The sequence below is a fragment of the Polypterus senegalus genome, chromosome 9 (assembly GCF_016835505.1).
Source record: "Polypterus senegalus isolate Bchr_013 chromosome 9, ASM1683550v1, whole genome shotgun sequence".
In the NCBI taxonomy this organism is placed as follows: domain Eukaryota; kingdom Metazoa; phylum Chordata; class Cladistia; order Polypteriformes; family Polypteridae; genus Polypterus; species Polypterus senegalus.
This window is the reverse complement of record NC_053162.1, coordinates 124,747,520-124,770,339: the sequence shown is the minus strand read 5'-3', so window position 1 is coordinate 124,770,339 and position 22,820 is coordinate 124,747,520. Positions and strand designations below refer to the sequence as shown.

General features: G+C 36.8%; 1 protein-coding gene across 1 annotated transcript in view; it reads right to left on the bottom strand.

Moving 5' to 3' along the window:
• Nucleotides 1-9,820: 9,820 nt before the first annotated feature.
• The window catches only part of LOC120535722 (transient receptor potential cation channel subfamily V member 6-like), a 77,066-nt gene continuing 64,066 nt past the window's right edge, over nt 9,821-22,820 (bottom strand). Inside the window, exons 12-16 of the mRNA XM_039763746.1 lie at nt 18,973-19,138; nt 17,012-17,078; nt 16,635-16,903; nt 10,970-11,076; nt 9,821-10,868 (exon numbers count right to left, since the gene is read on the bottom strand). Coding sequence (XP_039619680.1) covers nt 10,604-10,868; nt 10,970-11,076; nt 16,635-16,903; nt 17,012-17,078; nt 18,973-19,138 — 874 coding nt within the window. The 3' untranslated portion in view covers nt 9,821-10,603. The remainder of the gene's footprint in view (nt 10,869-10,969; nt 11,077-16,634; nt 16,904-17,011; nt 17,079-18,972; nt 19,139-22,820) is intronic.

Below are 22,820 nucleotides of genomic sequence, written 5' to 3'. Positions count from 1 at the left end.
AGGGAGTCATAGTAAATGCGTGTCAATGCTGCATGCTAAGATGGCTTTTTTTTCCTGCAGTTAGATTTTTGAATAAAAGCGCTCTTGTTCTGTTATATTTGTACCTTTTGTGAACGTGTTTCTTTGATATTTGGACTTCAGGCTTCACACATTATACACTTCATGTCTACATTTTGTCAATTATTACTAAAACATGGAAAAGGTTTCTGTTTTAACAATGTGTTTACATAGATCGTTGTAGACAGGGAACACACATGAAATGCATGTGTTCCAGATAACGATATAGTATTTATAAAAGGTGTCATTTTGCTTGACTTCTCACTATATACAACTCTAAGCAACTGACACGCAGGGAATTATATAGTTTATGCCTACATTTTGTCATTTACTACTAGAATATGAAAAACGTTTCTGTTTTAAAAATGTATTTACACAGATTACTTTAGAAATGGAACACACATGAAATGCGTGTGTTCCAAATAATGATCTATTATTTCCACTCTAAAACTCCACTTCGCTCCCAGATAATCAATCAACGAATGAGCTGAGAGAAGTTTGTGCATGTTCTAAGTCAGTGGGGTGATGGAATAGCCGGCTGCTTGCAGCTTGTCTTTATTGGCACATTTAGAGGACAAAAGACGCTGGCAGAGAAGTGCGAACGGATTTAAGAAGCAATTTAAGGTTGGACGGATCTACGAGTTTTTTAGTAGGCTGTGGTAATTCTAGTGTTAATATTCTCACAGTCATTCCGGTGGTGCACTTTGTGTTTACTTCTCAGAGATATCTCTCTATTAAAAAAGGAAATCTTGAGACGAGACGAGACTATTTCCAAGAGATTTTTTCAAGTCCTGAGAGAGGAGAGATGAGACTTTTGCCAAGAGATTATTTCAATTCTCAGCCTCTTCCCAACCATATTCAACCACACACATGGCCCTCTCACCTCTCATTCGTGTGAATGCTTTTGCCAAACACATTTCCTGCTCTCTTATAAATTTTTACGTTTTCCTCACTTTAAGCTCCCAATAAAAGAAGACTTATTATGTCCAAATCTTATTGAAGAATTTCATCCTGAAGGGTTATCAACAGAAGAAATGAATACATGGGCAATCCTAGCACTGAGAAACGATGAAGCCAAACAAATTAATGCAAAAAGTGACAGTCAGTTACACAGCAAATTGGTTAAATGCGTATCAATAGACTATGCTGAAACAGTTGGTGGTGATCGTGCGGAAGATGAAAACATCAACTTACAATATCCCAAAGAAAATCTGCAACCGTTAACACCGTATGGTCTTCTACTGGCCAAATTACTTTTGAAAGAAGAATGCATCCAAGAAAGGTAATGTAGTACATCTTCCGTGGATATCATTAGACACCAAAGGAGATCTTGATATGCCATTCATATTAAAACGTTAACAGTTTCCCGTTAGAATAGCTTTTGCAAAGACAATTAACAAATCACAGAGACAAACGTTCGAAAAAGTCAGTTTATTTATTGGAAAGAAAGAAACGATATTCACTCACGGGCAATTATATGTTGTGGTGTCACATTGTAAGTCCAAACACAGAATTCAAATTCAATGCAATATTGATGAAAGTTGAATTTAAAAAATTGTTTTTACTGAAGTTTTACAATTAAAGTGCATGTTTAAAAAGTATTTGCATGTTAATATCAAAACCAAACAGAACAAAAGCATATATTGTAACGAATAACTCTAACATAACATGAAACATAATTTACTTCAAAATATTACATTTTACTATTTTTTAATATGGTTAATAGCTTGCTGTAATTTAAAATAGTTCTATTATGCGTATGTAACAATTCCCATGAAAATAACAATCTCCTTAAATTGTACATCTACATCCCCATACACGAGTGGAAGATCCACAAAGTGGCTAGTGTGTATTGCCAGCCCATGGATGGCGAGCGTAGCGAGCAGAGGGCAAAGCCCCCTAGTAGGATATATATAAAAAATGTTATATATTATTTAAAGGGAACCCACATGAAGTTAGCAAAAGTACATTTTCCATGTAGCTATGCTGTATTAGCATGGATATTTATCTGTACTTTAAGTTAGCTGCTTTGTAGTGCTCCACATGTACAGCTTTACCTGTACATGTACAGATGCTTCAAGCAAATAGACTTGCCAGCTTGACAAGCACAAAAAATGGTTGTCTTCAAATCTGAGGTACACAGATGCCCACACACTGTGCTGCTAGTTTTTGAAAATGTCTTTTCTCAGCCATAAGAATCTGGCAGTGTTCTCAACACTATGTCGTGAGTATATTATCATAGAAGTTCCATTGTTCTTTATTTTGGTTCACCTATGCTACAGTTACGTTTAATGATGTTGTTTGTAGGAATATTAGGCACTATTTTATAGCTTCCAATGTGTACAGCTTTACCCACACATGGACAGCTGCTTTTTAAGTAATGATATTTACTAGCTCAGCATAAGCAGACCAAATGGTTCTCTTAAGTCCTGAGTTATGCCTGTGTCTACTCATTGTTCTGCTACTTCTGAAAATGTCTTAACACTATACCTTGACCGAATCAAATAATATAAAAATCACTATTGTAATGAAGCAAAATAAAATGCAGTAAAACCAAGTGTAGCAAAAATAGGAAATGTATTTGAATAGATTTATTTGAGATGTACTGTATTTGCTGTTTTTCCCCATTCTTCTTTGTAAAACTGCCTCAGCTCTATCACATTGCGTGGGGATTGTAAATGGACAGCCTTTTTCAACTCCACCCACAAATTGTTTATTGGATTGAGATCTGAATGAGAAATATAGGACAGGAAAAAAACAGTTGGTAACTAAATGGAGAATTCTTATTTTCTGTTTTCATAGTTTTTTTTTCATGGATTAGTATTAAATACTTGAGATGCAACATCTACAGCTTAGTTCTTTTATTGTTACTCTTGAATATGTTTTTCCTCTCTTTTGATTTATAAGGAGCTTTGGATGAAAGCATCAGCTGCAGTAAATAAGCAAATATTTCCTTGCATCTTTATATTACTAAATCCAGCTAACACCCAAATTCCTTCATCTCTCATCTACTGTATATTTACTCTTGAAATGATTACTAGTTAGGGTGGATGTCCTATACCGCTTCCACAAATACTGAAACTACACAACTGGAAGAATATGGACTATACCATTTGAATTTGGAAAAAAATAAAATTTTATTTTTGAGGAACATTTCATGATTTTTTCAGAATTTGGAAAGAACTCATCAATGTATTTGTGAGGTAAGCATGCTCCATTTTTCACCAAGCACTCTGAGTTAGTTGGGGATTGACTACTGAGTTTCTTGGATTATCTTTGAACACTGTGGTTTGCTAATGTGTTGTGTTCATTAAATAAATAAAATATTTTAAAAATACACATTAGACTCCAATACCTAAACCATTTAACTGAAAAATGCATAATTAGCAGTTACTAGAATGTTTAGTAGAAACTAGATTATGTATCCATCCTTACATCCATCCACCCATTCATCTCTCTATCTTCCAAACCTGTTTTATCCTGAGCAGTGTGACTGGAAAGCTGGAGCATGTCCCAGTAAGTATAGGATGCTAAGCAAGTACAAACCCTGGATAACGCGCCAGTCTATAAAAGGGTGAGCAAACACACATAAATCATTTCCAATTTAGCATCACCAATCCACCTAACATTGGTACCTAAAATATGAGTACAGTAATTAGTCTTAGACAAGAAAAGTCTGCTGTATGTTTAAATTCCTTTAATTGATCAGGTATAATTACTTAAAAATGCATTTTGTCATCTTAATTTCAATCAATTTATAATTTCTGTGCTTGCCTTTTACTGAACAGAGAAATAGTTGAATTGCATACTAATAAACATCCATGATCATTAAAATGATAAAAGTGTGAAAGAGGTAGGATGTTTTTAAAATGGCCATATATTTCATGGTCTAACTTAAATGAGCATGAAAAAGAGAACTGAAGCTAAAGCAAAACGATAAACACTGTTGCAATTGGTTCTAAACAAAAGATTGTCTTTGGTATTGAATTATTTGTTTGCCTACCTTATACTATAGTATTTACTTTAAACACACCCTCCACTTTTACTTTCTCTCTGCCCCCTCTCTCTTCCTTTCTTTTCCATGGTGTCTTTGTCCTGCTAGCTAGATGGTTATCCACAATTCATCTCTTAACTCTAATATGTCCAAGTAACTTGAAAATAGTGTCCTGTAAACATTAGAACATTAGCAGAATCTAGACAAGAAAAGGCCATTCATCCCAACAAAGCTTGCCAGTCCTATCCACTTAATTCTTTGAAAAAAACATCTAGTCTAGTCTAGTAGTTCCTAAAGTCTTACTGTCTACCACGCTATCCATCCATCCATTATCCAACCCGCTATATCCTAACTACAGGGTCACGAGAGTCTGTTGGTGCCAATCCCAGCCAACACAGGGTGCAAGGGAGGGCATACACACACGCACCAAGCACACACTAGGGACAATTTAGAATCACCAATGCACCTAACCTTCACGTCTTTGGACTGTGTGAGGAAACCCACGCAGACACGGGGAGAACATGCAATCTCCACGCAAGGAGGACCCGGGAAGCAAACCTGGGCCTCCTAACTGCGAGGCATCAGTGCTACACACTGAGCCACCGTGCTGCCCTCTACCATGCTACTTGGTAGCTTATTTCAAGTGTCTATAGTTCTCCATGTAAAGAAACACTTCCTAATGTTTGTGTGAAATGTATCCTTAACAAGTTTCCAACTGTGTCCCTGTGTCTCGATCCACTGTACTAATTCCCTTCATAATTTTAAACACTTCAATTATGTCACCTCTTAATCTTCTTTTGCTTAAACTACAAAGGCTCAGCTCTCTTAATCCTTCTTCTTTAGTCCTGGAATCAGCCTAGTTGCTCTTCTCTGGACATTTTCTAGCGCTGCTATGTCCTTTTTGTAGCCTGGAGACCAAAACTGCACACAGTACTCCAGATGAGGCCTCACCAGTGCATTATAAAGCTTGAGCATAACTTCCTTGGACTTGTACTCCACACCTTGTGCTATATAACCTAACGTTCTGTTAGCCTTCTTAATGGCTTCTGAACAATATCAGGAAGTTGATAGCATAGAGTCCACTATGACTCCTAAATCCTTCTCATAAAGTGTACTCTTGATTTTCAGACCTCCCATTGTGTATTTAAACCTAACATTTTTACTTCCTATGTGTAATACTTTACATTTACTAACATTAAATTTCATTTGCCACAAATCTGCCCAAGCCTGTATGCTATCCAAGTCCTTCTGTAATGATTTAATGGATTCCAAATTATCTGCTAATCCACCTATCTTGGTATCATCTGTAAACTTAGCCAGCTTGTTACTTTTATTCCTATCTACAACATTTATATATACTGAAAATAACAGCAGCCCTAGCTCTGACCCCTGTGGAACACCACTCTTAACATCACCAATTTATGATAAGGTTCCTCGCACCATCACCCTCTGCTTCCTGTATCTGAGCCAATTCTGCACCCATCTAAAAACATCATCCTGAACTCTAACTTCTTTTAGTTTGATGCCCAACCTCTCATGTGGCACCTTATCAAATGCTTTCTGAAAGTCAAGATAAATAATATCATATGCTCAGTTTTGGTCATATCCTTTTGCTGCTTCCTCATAGAATTCCAGCATGATAGTAAAATGAGACCACCCTCTTCTGAACCTATGCTCTCCTGTTTCTTGCCATGTGCTGCTCAATCTTATCCTTAATAATTCCTTCCATTAATTTTCTTGTGATGCATGTTAAGCTTACTGGCCTATATTTGCATGGATCTGCCTAGTCACTGTTTTATATAACTGGATAATATTTGCCATTTTCCAGTCCTTCAGAATCTCCCCAGTGTGCAGTGACTTCCTAAAAATATGTGTTTGTTTATATACATATTCACTAGCCTTCTTAAGAGCTTGAGGGTAAATATTATCTGGTCCTGGTGATTTGTTTGATTTCAGCCTATTTAATCTGAGCAGTACTTCTCCCTCTACAATTTCCAAATCCTTCAGTACCTCCTTAGTAGTCTTGTTTACCACTGGCAGGTTATCCACTTCATCACTTGTGAAGACCTCAGAAAAATGCAAGTTTAGAGAGTCCACTATTTCACTTCTGTATCTTTTAATTCCCCTTTACTATTTCTGATGCACTTCACCTCCTCCTTGACTGTTCTTTTACTATTAAAATACTAAAGTAATCTCTTAGTGTCGTGTTTCACCATATATGCTATATTCCTTTCCAACTGTCTTTTAGCTTTCCTAATATCTTTCCAAATGGTTGCCCTCATATTTTCATACGTCCTTCGATTCACTTTGGAGATATTAGTCTTATATGCCTGATAAAGCTGTTTTTAACTTTTCAGCTCCTTTTTAACTTTTTATTAACCAACAAGTGGAGTTTTTTATATTTCCTATTAATTCCAAATTTAGGTATGTACCTGTCCTGCATTACATTTTAAACCTGTTCCACTGCTCCTCAAATGTCTCCACACTTAAAAACATATTCCAGTCTATCCTTCGTAGACTTTGCCTCATCTGCTCAAAATTTGCCCTATCCAAGTTAAACTTAACAATTTTAGTCTTTGCATCTACATTCTTACAAAACATTAAGAACTGTATATTATGTTTATTTGACCCTAGTGGTTCAATCACCTATACACCCCTCAATTCTATCCTGATTATTACAAAATACTAAATCCAGACCAGCTTTACCCCGTGTTGATTCTTTAATATACTGTGTTAAAAAACATAGTCACTGATTACTTCTAAAAACTCCTACTCTTGTGCTCCTCCATTTGCAAGGTTATCCCAGTTAATGTTTGGATAATTAAAGTCCCCCATATAGTAACCCCTTGTAAACTTGCTATTTTAAATATTATTAAAAAGATGTGTGTTGAAATTATTGTCTGCATTGGGTAATCTATAACACACTCCTAAAATAAGGCCTCTTTCCCTAATGCCTTCCATTTAAATTCTGTTTGACATAAACAGTAACTCCACCTCCTTTTCTGTTCTGTCTATGCTTCCTAAAAAACATGTAACCCTCTATGTTACACTCATCCTTATCTTTGTTATTTAGCCAGGTTTCCATTATTGCTATAATATCATAATTATGCTCTGCTACATACAGCTCCAACTCACTTGCCTTATTTTTGATACTTCTAGCATTAAGGCAAGCTATTTTTAATGTGTTACTACTTCTATATTTAAATGTTGGGTTAGACTTTACATTACTATGCATTTTTATTTCTACATCATTGTTTGTTCCTACACATGTAGCTCTAAATCTGGCCTGTCCTAAACTCCCTGCTTCCCCATTGCCTAGTTTAAACAATCCTTGACTAGCCTACACATACGCCTCCCCAATATATTGGTGCCCCTCCGGTTCAGATATAACCTGTCATGGTGGAACAGATCCCATTTGTTCCAAAAGAAGTCCCAATGCCCCATAAACCTATACCCTTCTGCCCTGCACCAAGATCTGAGCCACGCATTAAGCCTTCTAATCTAATCAGTCTTACCTGGGCTGGAGCCTGGAACCTAACTCTAATTAACTAATGTGGATTGCAGAACTGACAGGCTACCCTTATGTATGTCTTTTGTTCCAACATGGACAATGACAACTGGATCCTCTCCCACTCTGGCCAAGAGCCTATCCCTAACCCTTCTAGAGCAGTCCCACCACCTGTGCACCCAGAAGGCAACACACGTTGCAAGACTATGTTTCTGAAGAAAACTTGCACTTCGATCCCCCTAATGACTGGGTTCCTAACTATTACTACCTCTGTCTTTCTGAGAACAGGTTTTGAGGTGGCCCACTGGAGCTCCTCATCCTTCCCTTCTTACTCAGAATCATCAGAGACACTGTCCAGCTCTGGAAGTACCTTTAAATGCTCTGCAACTTATAATTCTGGGGTTGATGCCCTCGGACAGTGTGCACTCTTTACGCATTGTGATCATGCCCCACCTATATCTACCTGTCTGGTCTGGAATCTTCTCCCACACCTCCTTAGGGGTACACACTATCTTTCTAAAGAACACCTGGGTCAGGGTCAATTCTCTAATAAAACACAGGCCAGCCAGCTCATCCTCTAATTCAGTGACCCTGAACTCAAGGTGCTGGATCAGATAGCATCTCCTGCAGATGTAGCCCTCATACACAACTGGCTCCTCCATGCCATCATCTTAAAAACACCAACAACCACAGGACTTGCATTGCCATGGCCTTATTTTTAAAATTGGATTCAGGATTACTAAAACTGCCTTAACATTTTCTTTTTTAATTAAAATTAAAGAATTATAAAAAATTATAGAATTGCTACAGGTATTTTACACCTTCTGTCCCCTTAAGCCCCTATACTATTCTCCTTCTCAACTGCCTGCTGTTTGTCCTTCTATGAGATTAACTTTACTTTTCTCTGTCTGTTTTTCTAACTTTGCACTCCTTGTACTCCTTACGTAAAAGCTCTGCACTCACAGTTTTTTCACTGAGTCCATATTTTTTTTTCTCTGTGGCCCTTATATGCTTCAATACTTATTAATTATGTACTGCTACATCGCAGTTTTGTATTTACAGATGCCCATATCAGTTACTGCTTCTTTCTACCTTTCAGCCTCCTTGATTCTGGTTCAAATACAGATAACAAGAACAAGTACATGTATAAGTACAAGGGACTTTTCCAAGCGCACCTCCAAACACCCACTACTTTTGCTCCTATGTGGGTGAAAAAAAAGCAAAAATCCCTTCTAAAAGGAAAAAAAGTTTTTACAATTCCTGCATGGTTCCTTAGCGGCAACCAACACCCAAGTTTATAGGAGCAAAATGTATTATTTTAATTAACTCTTACACCACAGAAAACCCAAAAGCTCTCAACAACTCTCAGCAGCCTCTCTTGTTTGCAAAGTTGACGTCATCATATCCTCTCCTCAGCCAACCTCGTATCAAGGTTACAAGAAAGCTCAGAAATATCCTCTGAAAGTCTTGATATTTTTCCTGAAAAGCTCCTGGTTTTGTTCAAGGTCAAAGTTCATTCCTTAAGTTCAAAGTCACAGTTAAAGGCCAAGGATCTGCTGGTAGCAGCCTGATGGCCTAACCTCCAGTACAGGCAACGGTGGGTTCACATTCAACACTTTGCTTCTATCTGTTGACCAGGGAGACTTGTTCTACTATTCTGCTCATTCTCCACTTCATTTTTATTTTTACTTTTGTAGCCACAAAGTAATTAGTCCTAGGATAGTATGTTAACATGTAAGTTATTCTACTCACTGGTCATGTTTTTCATAACTACTAGCTTCAGCAGTGCCAGCTCATCAGTCAATATTTCAGATGGCCCTGTGGAGTCCCATCCCTACCCTCTGATACCTTTTTTCTGCTTTAATTTCCACTTTTCAACTCCTTATCCTCTACTGCCTCATAAATTCAATTAATATCCCATGTCCAATCATTGACTGTGTGTGACTGTTAAAACACTTCCCCCAGCCCTAATTTGGATTGAGTGGATTTAAGAATTTTATGTTATACTGAATTCTGAAGACACACATTTATCATGCTACATTGATGTTTACATTTCATCATCTAGATAAAAAGTAGAGTCAAGTGTTATGTTAATAGTTCATGGTAATTAGACAATGTCACACACAAATATGCGCTTTAATGTCAAAAAGTAAACCTCTGACCATAAGTAATATTTAAGTTTTTAGCACATATGTTCATATTGAGTTTTCACAGTTTCCCTGTGTCTGCATGGGTTTTCCTCCATACAGTTTAGGCTAATAGACAAAACAAAAGTATGCAGAGCTCTCTTATACTTTAATGAACTTTGTGATGAGATGGCCTTAGAATACTAACACATCCTGAAGTAGTGAATGTTCTAAATGCCTTTATTCTGTTTCTAAATTGATCACTCATTGGCAAGAGCAGCAACAGACCAAAAGCATTATAATTAATAAAAATTAAAATATAAATGGACAACATCAAAGTTGCAATAGCCTGTATGAACTAAAAGCATTAAACTGTGCAAAATGAGAAAATACTATACAAATAAAATGTATGGAATCTTAATTTTCAGGTATACATATTGCAATTATTGTCATTTTTAACATAAACAATGGTTAAACATACCAAAAATTTTCTGAGTTAACATTTTTTTAAAATGAAAAACGTTAGTGCCCTACATTCTGTACACATTTATTATACCGCCACATTCTGAACAATGATAATGGAATCAGTATAATTAACACTTTTAAAGAAACTTCTCTTGAAGTTTCAAATATACTAGCTGCTAGTTATTAATATCAGTACACACATGTTGTCAGTCTTCCTTATTTATACTTATACATTGTATGTCATTTTGTCTTGTCACAATTTTTTTTAACATTAAAAAATTGTGAAAAAAACAGGCCATTTAGCCTAACAAGTTCATCCTTCTTATACACCTAGATTGTCCAAAATAACATCAGCATTCTTTTGCATGAGAACCTGTCAGCTAAGTTAGAAATACTATATATACACTTCCATTAAAGATTAACATTTTCTTAATTTAAGAGAAAACTATAAGTTTAGACATCATATACATCTCCCAGTCCATCATTTTCTAAATACAAAGAGTGTACAGGGCTGTTGAAGATGATATCCAGGCTTTCTAAAGATTTCTGGGACTGATCCATGGATTCCTCATTAAATGTACTTAGATTCACTTTAGACATTGATATATTCATCTCTTCCATGTAACTCTCATCTGAGTCAGACTTGTTCATTTCGTCATTACATTTTTGAATATTATGATACAGTTTCTTTGTAGAGAAAGTTTTAGGGCTTTCAACTCTGAATGGAAAATGAAAAGTAGAAAACATTGATAAAGATATCAACAATGGCATACACACAATTAAAGGACAAAGCGATGAAGATGAGGTTTTTATTCTTACCTTAAATACCACTTGTTCTCTAATCCATATTGTTTTCCGCAGATCCCAAATCTTGTCCACATCCATCGAGGCAGTCTTCGTTCTAGCATTATTATAGTTGCTACAACCTAAAAAAATATATAAAACTTCCTTTAGTTTGGATCATTATACTCTATGCATTTGAATTTATTTAAAGGGTAACACTTTGTGCTTAGTCTCCAGCATGGGTGCCTTATTGCTCCAAGTGTATAGGTTAAACTCCTGCTGCTTCCACAATGGAGGCTTTGAACAAGGTCCATTTGAACTCTATGTCCCTAGCCTCCCCTGGGATGTAGGAAAGCTCTTTCAGAGGTTGGAGTAGAAAGTCTTCTGGACAGGGGCCTCTCCCAAACATTACTAGGCCACCCATACTACTTGCTTGGGCTTTTCAGGACTGTCCGGGTCTGTCCAGGCACCTCCCCCACCATCTGACTCAACTCACTACCAGGTGGTGATCAGTTGAAACCTCTGCCCCTTATGACTAATTTTATTAGATCAAATAGACTGTCTTATAAGAATTCTTTGTAGTTATCCTTCGTATGTCTAGTTATTTTGTTACAATATATTTGTGTAATTGCTTAAATTCTTGGCTATTGAATATATTTTGTGATGATCACAGCTGCTTTCTAAGTGTGTCCTTTTATCCTTTTTTCTTTTCCTTCTATTTTGAACATATAACATATATTTTATTTCATGCTTATCCTAGACATCCTTGTTTTACTATTGAACAAAAGCAGATCATTTTTTACTTAGAGACAGTTTTACAAGCAGTAAACAAGAAATAGACACCACAAGATAACAATGGAAGACAAAAATATGACATTAGCTTAAGCCCAACTCACCATAGCAAAATAAAGAAAAATGCTAGTAAAGAGTGATGAGTAGCAATGAGGTCAGTCTTTTTAAATTGACAAGGCCCTGACAGCTTAGTTTGTGATTATACCCTACTTATCTGGCAAGAACATTAAGGCAACATGTGCCTAGGAAACAAATACCAACTGTGATTGGTCCCATGGCTCAACATAAGTTACTTGACTAGTCAAATACCAGAAACAAAATTTACCATAATGAGTCCACTCTCAGTTGGCTGATAAAGTCTGATGCTAGTGATCAAACTGAGAGAAGTGGTAAATTAAGACACAGTGTGCAAATAGGTGCAAAAATGGTTTTAACACAGAAAGGAGTCATGTATGGCATAAAGAACATTTTATAATTTAGGTGATGCTAAAAAAGTAATCTTTCACGAAACACTGTTGGGGGTGCTATTTTCATTTCATTAAATGTCCAAGGGTAGGTAACTAAAAATCTATACAAATTTGCTGATGGCATTAAACTAAGCAGAGTGGTGGTTGTTTTAGAGTTAACAAAATCAATACAAACAGACCTGAATTGACATGGGTGGACATATGGTAGATGAAGTTTAGTTGTAAATACAATGTTTTACACAAGCAACGAATAAATATTAAATATATTTTTTCAATGGTAGATCTAAAACTTGAAAGTGCTCTTTATGTGGAAGTTTACCAAGTCAGTGTAGTATAGCGGGTCCGCAGCTTAACATTTACTGTTAAGTGGCCTGTTTTTAAGTAAATAAATAATTAAATGGCCAGCTCAATCTACATGGGTGTGCATGTTAACGCAGCTGTGGGAGATTGGTGAGGTAATTGAGGTACGACGACCCTGCGAGTGCGATCTGTCTCAATTGCTTAATAAGCTTTTTGTGGTGCACAACTGAAGCGCTGCGCCCATGGAAGCATTTAAGGGAGGGCTGTCACAAGAAAGGAAAAGAAAAGAATGAGAAAGAAAAGAAAGAACAAAGAACAGCTTCGGGGGGGAAGAGGCACAATGTGGCAGCCAGCCAGTGTGGAGAAAGGCAGCGTGGACATAAGCCCCACAAAGGATCAGCACACTAGGGGCAGATCGTCCTTACTCAATATTGGTGAGGAATCGGTGCAATCAAGAGGTAGTCCTACACCAGAGATCTGAGGTATGCAAGGGGAGTGAGAAGGAACATGGAAGAACACCGGACCCCCTAGCAGTCTGGCTGATGCCACTCGAAGCAACTAAGATGGGGTCTGATGGTGAGGACTGCAGCTGTAGTGTCTCCTCCAGCTGAGCAAGCAATGGGTGAGCTGGGGAGACAAAAAAGGACTTGCACTGGGCTCATCAGACAGAGCATGAAGAACCCAATGAACTGTTGGTTTACTCTCATTTTTAATTCTGATTTTTAATCTCACATACTGTCGCCAGTTTTTTAAGGATTATTTATTTATTTATTTTTTTTTTTTTTGAACAATGCACTACTTGAACAATTTTTGCTTGGATTGTTTTAATTAAAGCACTGGAGCACTTCTGTACTTTTATGCACCTATGCCTCTTGCTTTGTGTGAGTGTCATCATCTGCTGGCTCATCTCCTGGGCACATTATCAGTGGTATTGGGTTCAAGAGGCTCCGCAGAAGTACTCAGTAGCATAAGGCCAGCCTGCACCATCACAGTCACACTACTCAAAAAAAACCCCAAATGAGACTATAATAGGAGGTTATCTTACATAACATGCACTGCAGAGTAAAAGTCAAAACAGGTTATTCTTGAACTGCACAACATGATGCACAATATCTTGTGCCTTTTATACCTCTTTTTTTAAATAAGAAATAACAGTATTCAAGAAGATCTAAAACACAGCTGTTCGACATGTACTTGGATTGCACAATATTAAAAGAGTTAAGGAGATTAATATTTTTGTTTAAGCAAATTAAGATGTGAGGTTATTGAAGTGCTTAAAATTATGAAAAGAGTTTTTAGTGTTGAGGGCATCTCTTGCTTTAAAATGAGTTCTTCATCATAAGCATGGGCACAGATGAAAGGTGGATAGGGGAAATTTCATAGCAATATTGAAAAGGCTTCCTTCACAATGGGAACCATAGACATATGGAATAAGTTACCAAGTAGGGTTGTAAACAGTAGTACTTTGGTGACCTTGAAATCTAGATTTGACAATATTGTAGCAAGGCTGAATCTTGCATCATCTGGCTTTAGCAGTAAGTCAGCAGCAGTATGAGCCAGCTTTGTATTATTCAAATGAGAGACGTCAGTGGCCGCCACAGGTGAGTCTATAAAAATGTCAAGCCTGCCACATGTCACATGTACACCATTCTACTTTGACTAAATCAAGAGCGATGAAAAGAGCAAATGAAATGAGCAAAAATCCATTGTGTTGGTGTTGGCAAACGATACGATACATTGTAAAAGTTTGATGAGCTATTTTGGACTGAATAGCCTGCTCTTACTGAAACTTCTTAAATTTGTATTTCCTGGAAAAAACTTATTAAGGAATTATATTAAAATATTACAACTTTATAAACATTATTTACTCATGATAAGATAGCAAAGTTTTGGGTTGCATTTACAAAGATACTTTGAAATCACAGCCATCCTTTTCAATGACTCTAAATACATATATGCTTCAAAGACAGATTAATCTTCCTATTCCACATTGCAAATCAATTCATGGGACCTTTAGCAAGTATTTAAATCAGCGTTTCTCAACCTTTAAGTATTTGCGACCCGAGTTTTCATAACAGTTTTAACTGCGCCACCCCTAATATTTTTTTGAAATGTAGATGCATATTTTATTATACCTACTTAACTTTTATCGACATTTATCTAACTCTATATTTATTGTTCTAGTATCAGAATGTAGTTTAAGTTAATTTGTTTTGGTTTCAACAGATGTTTTTTTCATATTTTTGATTGTTGTTTTCTTTTTTTCACATCTTCGTGCCCCCCTTTTAGTTACTTCACGCCTCCCTAGGGGGGCCCGCCCCACAGTTTGAGAACCACTGATTAAAATAAATGTATGATTGCCTGGTAAAAATTCAGATTTAGTGATTTAATAATAAATTGCAAACATTATTTAAAACATTGTGCTGACACAATAGTGATAGCAATTACTTAAGCTTACTTTTGTATGTAATTAAATCCACTTCATAAATACACTGATAAAAACTGAAATATTATGTTGGATGGTATGATTTCTCTCAACCTTCATTTAAAACAAGCTATTAAAGTCCCCCCCTAGTTAACATGCCTGCACAGGTTTACGGTGCATTACCTATCTGCAGAACAATAGTGTTTGTAGTGCATAGACACTTGCTTAAAGTGAGTACTACTTTATTTACAAACACATTTGTATGATCAAAGCAATTTCCGTATAGAGGCTTTGGTTCATGATACAACTAATATTGTCTTTATGTAGATGTCAAAATTTTACTTGAAGATGGTATATAATAATAGTTATTACTATCTAGAACAACTTAAATGTGTTAAATGTAGTCACTACTGCCTCACAATAAGAAGACCAGGGCTTCTGTCCCAGGAGGTATAGGTGATGCTCAAAATATCTTTGCATATTGCATATTGTAACCAGCTTAATAGAAAATTGGGTTTATACAGTGTGGAAACGACCCGGACACAGACAGGCGGACATGTTATAATTCACCACCACATGTTTATTTACACAATTATTTACAAATATGGTCACTCAGACCCAGTTCCTTAGTGCACAAACCCCAACTCTCACTCAGTCCTGGCCACAAATGCCTTCTTCGGGCCGCCTCCACACCTCTTCTGCCTTGTCCTCCTTCCACCCGACTCTAGCGCTAAATGAATGGAGATGGCCCCTTTTAAACAGTCCCCGGATGAGCCCCAGGTGTTCCCGGCATTCCTCCTCTGGCCACGCCCCAGCGTGGCGGAAGTGCCGGCTGTCCTCCCGGCAGCTCTCCGGGTGCCATCCTAAATCTTCCCCCCAGCACTTCCTGGTGTGGCGGAAGTGCTGGGGTAACAAGTCCCCAAGGCATTGGGGCGCCTCCTGGTGGTGACCACGGGCCCCTACAGGGTGGAGCTTCCATGCCCTGTACCCGTGGCCCCCAGAGCAACCAGGAAGGCGGCCCCCACATGATCCAGGGTGGGCTCTGACCCTCTTCCGGTCCCTCACGGCGTCCCGGCCGGGTCGTTGCCCCTGGCATCCCTGACAACAGCTAATTATTACAAACGTGGTAATTAAAAATACATTAATGTAAATGCAAGACTGATTCACCCTACTCATTAAAATATGAGGGATCTTTTTAATTTAACTAAAGTTGATATGACTCAAAATGCCTATTACAAACTATGGCCATTCATTTTTTTGTTGACTTGAAACATTGTTTTTAAAATGTGATTCACAATTTTGCAAATTATCAGGAAACATATTAAATACTAATAAAAGATTTTTTCCTTAATCATTGGGAAATATTATTGTCAAAAATGATGTTAGGTTCAAGTAAAGTAATAAAATTGTTCCAGGCATCAAAAATAATAGGCAGTTTGGTTACTCTGTGTTCAAGGTCTTTGTATTGTTCCATTTTCACTGATGGTGCACACTCAGTAATTATTTCAATTTACAAACTGTTAGTTCCACAAGATACATATGCAAGTCAGAAAGAGTGCAGCTGGCTCCTGCATCAATTGACTTTAAAGTAGTATAAAGAGGTAAAAGAGAAACAAGGTATTTCTTTAGAAGAATTACATTTTTCAATGCTAGGAAATGGATTGTTAAACTAATAATGTATATCATAAATTGTTGCTAAGGAATTTGGATAACTCACTTGGGCTCTCCAAATCTCATCTCTTTCCTGCGCCACCCTTGTCTGTGTGTCCCCTAGCATGGCAATTAGCAGATTCATGATGAGGAGAAAGGCAAAGATGGTTAAAGCTGCATGGAGAACTTTCACTATGTTTGGAGTCCACACTGAATAATTTAGTGGAATATCCAGAAGTCCTAGAGACAACTCGAATTCTACAAAGAAACTTGTGGGGAAGTCACCAAATTGTGGATCAGCAGAGGGATCCTGAGTCATGTAAGCCATCCATAAAGCTAGAGGAAAATAAAGGAAAGAAATGTAAATTTGATTATAAATATACAATATAAACCCTTATATGAATGTATAAAAATAAGGAAGCCAAAATTATTACTCTTACTAACCTGCAGTGAAGCCAATCACAGTAAAGGTCATCAGGTAAATAAATCTCAACATATCACTAAACATAATCTGCCAGAAACAAAATATCATGAATAAATGACAAGGGAATAGCTGCAGTATGACTTGGTTTACAGTATGACAGTTAGCAAAATAGTATTTAAATAGCTGGTTTTATATTGTTTCTCATAGGTCTTGCTTCTAAAAACAAAAGTGGAATAATGTTCTATTGAAAGTGGGTGATAGAATGGCTGATGTTGCAAAGCAAGTTCTTAGTGTATATATGAACTGGAAAATTTCAGAGTTTGGGTAATCCGTCTATGAGAGCATAGCTACTGTATATGCTAAGGACAAATATTTCTGTCCCAAGGATGTCACACCTTCACAAAGAGCAAAATGAGAAGAGATGTCACAAATTCACACAACAAAATAAGAGAAGAAAATCTGATTAAGGACAAGCTTTTGATATAATATGATAAAGGTAACAACTGGCAAATAGCATACAATCAGATTACTGATTTGTCAGAATCTAAAACTATAAGTGACTTGCCAAATTTGTAATTAAAGTAATATAAATATGAATGTTTTTAAAATTAGTTTAAATCCTAAGCCCTGTTTTTGTTTCGCTTCCATGGCCCTTAAACCTAAGGCCTAGTGTCACCAAAAGCCTTGCTCATGTTGAGTTTGGATTGTACTGGTTTCTAAAAGTGTAGGTGAAGTCACATGTAGCTTTGCATTATGCATATGTCATGATGGAGGGGATGATAACAATAACACTAATAAACTACAAACAAGACTCAAATCCAAAGGGATAGTCACATTAATGATTATGAAGATATTTGCTCTACACCAAAGGAAAAACATTACAAAGTACACAAATTGTTTAATTACTCGTGACACATTTTAGAACTCAAACAGACAACTTCTTACTTCTTCTTCTTTTGGCTGCTCCCATTTAGGGGTCACCACAGTGGATAATCCATCCATCACTCTTTAATTTAATATTGTTTTTTATCAGTATGCTGCTGCTGGAGTATGTGAATTTCCCCTTGGGATTAATAGTATCTATCTATCTATCTATCTATCTATCTATCTATCTATCTATCTATCTATCTATCTATCTATCTATCTATCTATCTATCCCTTTTTGTACATCATTTTCTGCAACACAGATATCCTTCATGTCCTCCCTCAACACATCCATACACCTCCTCTTTGGCATTCTTTTTTTCCTCTTCCCTGGCAGTTCCAACATTCTTTTCCCAATATACCCTTCATCTCACACTGTCCTTATATACATCTTACACCACTCTCACATACTTTTCTGCTCCTCCTCCTGACTCATACAGTACCATAACTCTTCTTTTTGATCTTTTGGATCATGGTTAGCAACCCTCAAGGCAAACACACAGTCCAGTACCACGCTCTAGAAATGACCATTTATCTGCAACAGCCAGGTGTTACATGGGCATTCCCTTGGTCTGATCCAGCTACTCCGGTCCGCAGCAATTAGGATCCAGTGTGCTGAATCACCCTCAGGAAATTGCACCACATTGTGGTAGTGCTGTAACCTTCACTCCCTCACAATTCAGGTAATGCACCTCATTTGGGACTCCATGAGCAACTGCTCATTCTACACATAGTCAAACCAGCGGGACCCAAGGATTCTCCAAAGATACACAGTACCGAAGGAGTCCAGTTTTCATCTGAGAGATGGACTAAGACAGATCAAAGACACCATGACAGCAAAAATAACAGTAAAATTCAAGTCAATGTTCTCATTGTTCTGATCCTGTCTGATAGATAGATAGATAGATAGATAGATAGATAGATAGATAGATAGATAGATAGATAGATAGATAGATAGATAGATAGATAGATAGATAGATAGATAGATAGATAGATAGATACTTTATTAATCCCAAGGGGAATTTCACATAATAATAATCTGAAGGAATAAACTTACCTTCTGGACTATAACAACATAGGGGCCTAACAGTTCAAATCCACGAAAAAAGAAGAGTACATTACACCATGCAAGCACCAGTGCAAATGCCATAAGTTCCATCTCTCCATCTGAGTTGGTTACCCGTAGTATAAGTAAGATCAGTAATAGACAAGAATAAGTTATGCTGGAGAAAAAAGAAAGATTCAGTGAATGAGGAGACATGAATACAAATAATAATTCTATTGTGGCTTTTTAAAAAAAATCCTTGAAAGAGTTACAGTTCAATATCAGAATTTTTTGCACTTCTGAACTAGTTGGTTGTAATGTATTCCACAATTTAAGTAAGAATTGTGAAAGTAGTTGCAGATTTAAAAGTGCAACCAATTTCATATTCAGATATCAGTTTTTCTATTTATCAGACCCTCTCATTATATTATAAATGTAGCTATACTTGCTCAATAGATAACCATTCATCCATTTTCTGACCCACTTCTCAGATACAGTCTGAGATTTCAAAGCACATTGAGCACATTTATGCTGATTTTGCTACACAAAAAAAAAAAAAAAAAAAAAGCTGCCCATTTTTGTGCCTGACTGCATATGTAACTGTATTAATCACGTTGGTTATACTTAGTGAAAATATAAACAGACAGGTGCCATGAAACATACATACATACACACATACTTTGTAAATAAAGACATTGGGTGCCATGATGGTACAGTGGGTAATGCTGACGCCTCATGGATCCACGTCTCTCATGCATGCCCGCATTTTACTCTGAAAATTCTAGTTCACCTGCCACATCCTCAAAGTCAAGGAAATTACGTTAACTTCGTATTCCAGATTGGCCCAGTGTAGGTGTGAATTTGTTGTGATAAGATGGTGGCTTTTCTAAGATTTTCTCCTTCTTTCTGCCCAATGCTGTGTTGATAGTTTCTGTCCCCCTGCAACCCTAAAGAAGTTAAGGATGTTTGATAATGTTACACTAGGTTCATGCTGTTCTGCTGCTATTTAGAAAGGTAAAGTGTCTGCATATATAGTTGGGGAACAAATGCTGGTAAAGGAGAATTGAAATGGTGTTACCTTGGCGCATCAAAACATAGAAGATACCCACTTAATGTGTTATAAAGCGAGCTTGAAAATTGAGCCAGCTCTGCTACCAAATATTATTATAGGTCTCAGAATGGAGGGATAAGGTGGTGGAAGTCAGGAGGGCTAGTAATAGATGAGTTAATATAAGATAATTATTTGTAAATTAAATTGTGAATGTAATTTCTGCACATGTACTTCAAATGTTTTGTGAAAAAGAAAAAAGGAGGCATTTAAGAGGCACTGGAAGCAGAAGTGAGCTAGGGTTAAGGAATGGGGAGATAATTATGCCCAAGCAGATATGAATGGGGGAGTGGGAAAGAAGAGTGATAGATACAAAGTTGAATACAGAGAATGTGGATTTGAAAGAAGAAACAAATAGGAAGAATACAGTATGTTCCAGAAAGCAGCTTTGGACTGGTGTGCTAAACGTCTGCTTTCTGAAAGCACAGCAGAATGTGACAACTTGTAAGTGTAGTGGAGCTCAAAATCAGATAGATTACATCCTCGTGAGGGGAGGAGACATAAGGTTTATAGCCAACTGTAAAATACCAAAAAAGCCTTTAGGAAACAGCACAGGCTCATACTAACTGATGTGGATGTTTGAGGATTAAGATGTGTGGTATGATGGAAGAAAAGAGTGAGAAGTTTAGAAATTCGATAAGAGAAAACAGAATTTTTTAGGTATTTCCATTGGGAAATTTAAGAGAAATTAAAACATTACGCATGAAAGTAGCAGAGACAGTGTTGAACATAATCCACTACAAGGTAACATGTGGTTTTGGTGGGATAATGAAGTTCAGGAAGCAGTAAGGAAGAAGTCAAAGGCACTTAAGGATTGTAAAGTGAGGCATTTGATACAGAAGTAAGGATAACAAGAGCATGGGTGGGGGAATATATGTTTGTGAAATTGAAAGCAAGACAGGAAAAAAGTATCATTAAATGATAGAAATGAACAGAAAACAACAAAAAAGGTCTGGAAATTATCTTTATAATTAAGAATAGAAAATATACCGCAAAATAAAAATGGTATTAAGAATAGATGGTGGTTCTAAAGGTTGGTTCTAAAAAACTCACAAGAGTGGCAGAAATGATCTGAGGTGTCAATAACAATGGTGGGAACTACATGTGGAGAAACAGAATGTGTAAGATACAATAGATTTACAACAGAGTTCAGCTCTTAGCCCTTTCCCCATTGTTCTTGTTGTCAATATTCTCATGCTAAAAAAATTCTTTAGTTGCCTCAAAGTTTCATGCAATCGTTTTGTTCAACCCACTGAATTAAAGCTGAAAGTCTGCACTTCAACTGCATCTGGGTTGTTGCATTTAAAATTCATTGCGGTAATGTACAGAACCAAAATTAGAAAAAAGTTGTCTCTGTCCAAATATTTATGGACCTAACTGTATGTCCCTCAAATGACAATACTTAAAAGTTTTTTATTTATATTTTTTTTATTGCATCCGAAATGGAATCTGGCAGTGTTTCTCAACCTTTGTGGCTTCAGGACCCATTTTTACCTTTTTAAGTTCACTGATGACCCACATATAGCAATCAAAATCTAAAAGCAGGTTTTGGAGGTTGAAATGACTATGAGTGGAAGAGCGAGGTTTCCCTTGGTGAAACAAGTGTGGTTTTATCTGAGAAAAATAGCACAGCACTGTCAAAAGTTTTGGTGGACTGGGAGTGGTTTCTGTGCATCTCAGCAGCTGAAAGAAGATTTTTTTTTCTTTGTGTGTTTGTGACCCAGTGACTAGCCGATTTTCTGATGTAATTATAAAACATCATTGTGCATTGATCACAGTATACTGTACATTGGGTATTGATGTTGTCATGCTAATTTTTACATTTTTTATTTTAAAAATCTAAATATCATATAGGAACACTAAATGGCCAATGAAAAATCATCTTAGAAAACCTTTACTAGAAGAATTCAAAATAAACACACACACCACAGTAAATTATATAGATTACTGGCTCTCTCTGTAGACAGAACATATTGTCCACGCCTCAATCATCAGTGTGTCCAGTTATGCCTTTTTGTTTTCTTTATACATTCAGAGCACCGTACAGCAATAGGCACGAGCGCGCCTCTTTTTTTTTTTGTGTTAACATTTTGAGAAGTCTGTGGTCATCATATTTTTTGAATAGGTAAAACCGTCCACTGGGGCCATGTACACATATAGTCTGAACACCCACGTTGTGAAAGGGAACTCTATACAGTGTGAGTAGTGGCTTCCCCACAATTTCTAAAATAAATCACACAATGCATGCCCGGTGTTTTATTGAACCACACAAACTAAAGAAATGTGCTCCAAAGCTGTTCTGCACATGCGCAGTATACATTTCACCTCATACCTCACTGTACCCATCGATTTGTGCAACCTTCGGAAAAAATGTTGGCTGATGGTGGGTAATACCATAAAAATCTTATGTTCATCCTAATGTTTTGACTTTTAAATGTATAAATATGTGCTATAGTAGCATATTTCAACAAGTCAGCACAAATCATCAAAACACTGGCATTACTGTAAGCATTCGTGAATGTTCTGCACATGGCTGCTAAAGCTCTGTGATGTCATGCTGACCTCACAAAGCATCACAGAGCATTCGGAAAATATTGGAAAGAATCACAGAGCACTTGGAAAATAATTTTCATCTAAACCCGCTGCACAACGTATTTCTGGGAAATATTTGGCGAACATAGCATATTAGCTGTAAAAAAACATATTGACGAATTACACTGTTTAACACTAGATCTATTTAACATTAGAATCA